Raw genomic sequence first — 2164 nt, 5'->3', positions numbered from 1 at the left:
CTCGCTCAGCCAGTGAGCGGCCTGTCTGTATGTGGGATCCGAACCCTCAGCGGGAGCGCCGTTGCGCTCCCAAGCGGTGCACTGTAGCAGTGTGCCACCGGGTCAGCCCCAGAATTGATTTTTTTAACTCCTAATATGGCATTTGACATTGGTAATCAATGTGTTAGTTCAGTTATTCTTTTCAATAAAATTGCATATGTAACATGACTATTTAGTATCGAGCCTGGCATGTACTGATTATGGACATTAATGCTGTGTTTTGTTATTATTACCTACCTCTCAGGATAAAGTTGCAGTACAAAGCAGCACCTTTGGGAGACTCCCTCCCAAGGCTCCAGGACAGGATGCCTCTGTGGATGACAACCCTTTTGGCACTCGAAAAGCCAGATCTTCCTTTGGCCGGGGCTTTTTTAAAATCAAAAGTAGTAAGAGGACAGCAAGTGCACCAAATTTGGGTACGTGCAGCCGAAATGCCTCTGCCCTCATTCTTTCAGAAAGAGGAAAAGATCAACCTCTTCCCTCCCCTTTATACATTTCTCTTTCTCAGAAATGAAGATGAATGACTTGGGGGGAATTTAGCAAAAAATGCTTCAGTGAATTTAATTTAATGGTGTGTAGATACATAAACTCTCACCCCGCTCTCTGTCCTGTGGTGTAAACTTAGTGGAAAGACCTAAAATTGTGATGCTCTTTGAGCTCATTATAGACAGTTTGCCATCTATTTTGATAGTGGGTAAAATAACATTGACAATCCCGAAGGAGTCTGTGTGTAACGTCGGAGGCACAGTGCGGTGCATGCCTTTCCTCCCCTGTGTGCATTCTGTAAGGAGGAGTCTGATCCGTGTTTCATTTTGTCATCCCCCTGTGTTCTCTCCATTGGGCTGCGTGTGATTGTGTGCGTTGTTGGGATATCTGAAGATCGTAAACGAAGTGCCAGTGCACCCACCTTAGGTATCGTACCCCTGCATGCCAGCCTTTGCCAGTACTGTGCTCCAAACCAATCTAATCCCCGCTCTTGGCATCTGTGATCTCTAGAAAGTGAGCTGGCAGCAATTAGAAATTTCAGTTCTCTGTTCCAGAGTGTGCCTACCACCTTCTGCTGAAAAGGACTCTGTAGAGGCTTTGCTTTCAAGCTTAAATGCTGTTTTAACCAATGCTAATGACACCTTGTGAGCAACTCTGAGAGGACCTAGAAGTGCACAGCCTCGCTCAGAGTGCAGGGTGGCAATGTCCTGGCATTGTATGTGCCAGCCCTTCCACCCTCGAAGTGCAGATCATCACACACTAACTCCCGAGTCCTGACAACCCCTTCTCCATGTTTATATTTCTCTCAGCCTCTGAAAAGAAATGTTTTTAGCCACATAGGGAGGTTTATAGAAAACATTGAAGATGATAGTTTTAGGCTTACTTCTCTTAGGGGAACATTATTCTGACGTTTTATTGCTTTGAGGATGGAGGTAATATGTAGTGACAACAGAGATAACTCTACATGTCATCTGAGGAGTTGCCCTCAAAGTGATTTTCGGAGAGGGGAAAGCTCAGTTTTCCTATTTGTAGGGCAATGTACAATAAAAAGTCCTCAAAATAAAAAAGAAAAATATGATACTTTTAAAATGAGGGGCACTTAGACCCATCATGGTTGTAGGGTTTGAATGGAAAGGCTCCTTTGGATTTTCCTAATACGTGCTATTACCTTGCATAGATATCCACATAGCTTCTGATGTGGATGAGCAAAAGTGATTTATCTCTTTGTAGCATTAAATATCTAAAATAAACACTGGATGCATGAAATAAACTGATCTATTCAGACAACTATTTTAAAATTATTTTCTGCATCTTTCTTAGAAGAACCGTGTTGTCCATGCTAAGAGGCAAATGCTGCTTACTATAACCTATAATCACAGCGCTGCTTCATGAAAAGTCAACTTCTACAGCTGTTGTATCTTGCTGAAACACTGCTCCTGTAATTTTTGTTCAACATTTTACTTTCCTTATAAAGTATAAAATCTCACATTGAGGAAAACAGTAGCCCTTGTGTTTGCTAGTATAGGATCATCTACAAAGGAACAGCAAAGAGAACTAGTTAATACTGATCTAGAGTGGCAAATCTGTATGTTATTCTTTTAAGGCAAAATCAACAGGCACTAATTTTATATCAAAAGGA

General features: G+C 41.9%; 1 protein-coding gene across 1 annotated transcript in view; it reads left to right on the top strand.

Moving 5' to 3' along the window:
* PPFIBP1 (PTPRF interacting protein, binding protein 1 (liprin beta 1)) overlaps positions 1-2164 on the top strand; it is a 158245-nt gene that overhangs the window by 142376 nt on the left and 13705 nt on the right. Inside the window, exons 19-20 of the mRNA XM_008569442.1 lie at positions 275-455; positions 919-951. Of these exons, the coding sequence (XP_008567664.1) occupies positions 275-455; positions 919-951 (214 nt within the window). The remainder of the gene's footprint in view (positions 1-274; positions 456-918; positions 952-2164) is intronic.

Source organism: Galeopterus variegatus, unplaced genomic scaffold, assembly GCF_000696425.1.
Source record: "Galeopterus variegatus unplaced genomic scaffold, G_variegatus-3.0.2 Scaffold496, whole genome shotgun sequence".
In the NCBI taxonomy this organism is placed as follows: Eukaryota; Metazoa; Chordata; class Mammalia; order Dermoptera; family Cynocephalidae; genus Galeopterus; species Galeopterus variegatus.
This window is presented reverse-complemented; position numbering and strand designations above follow the sequence as displayed.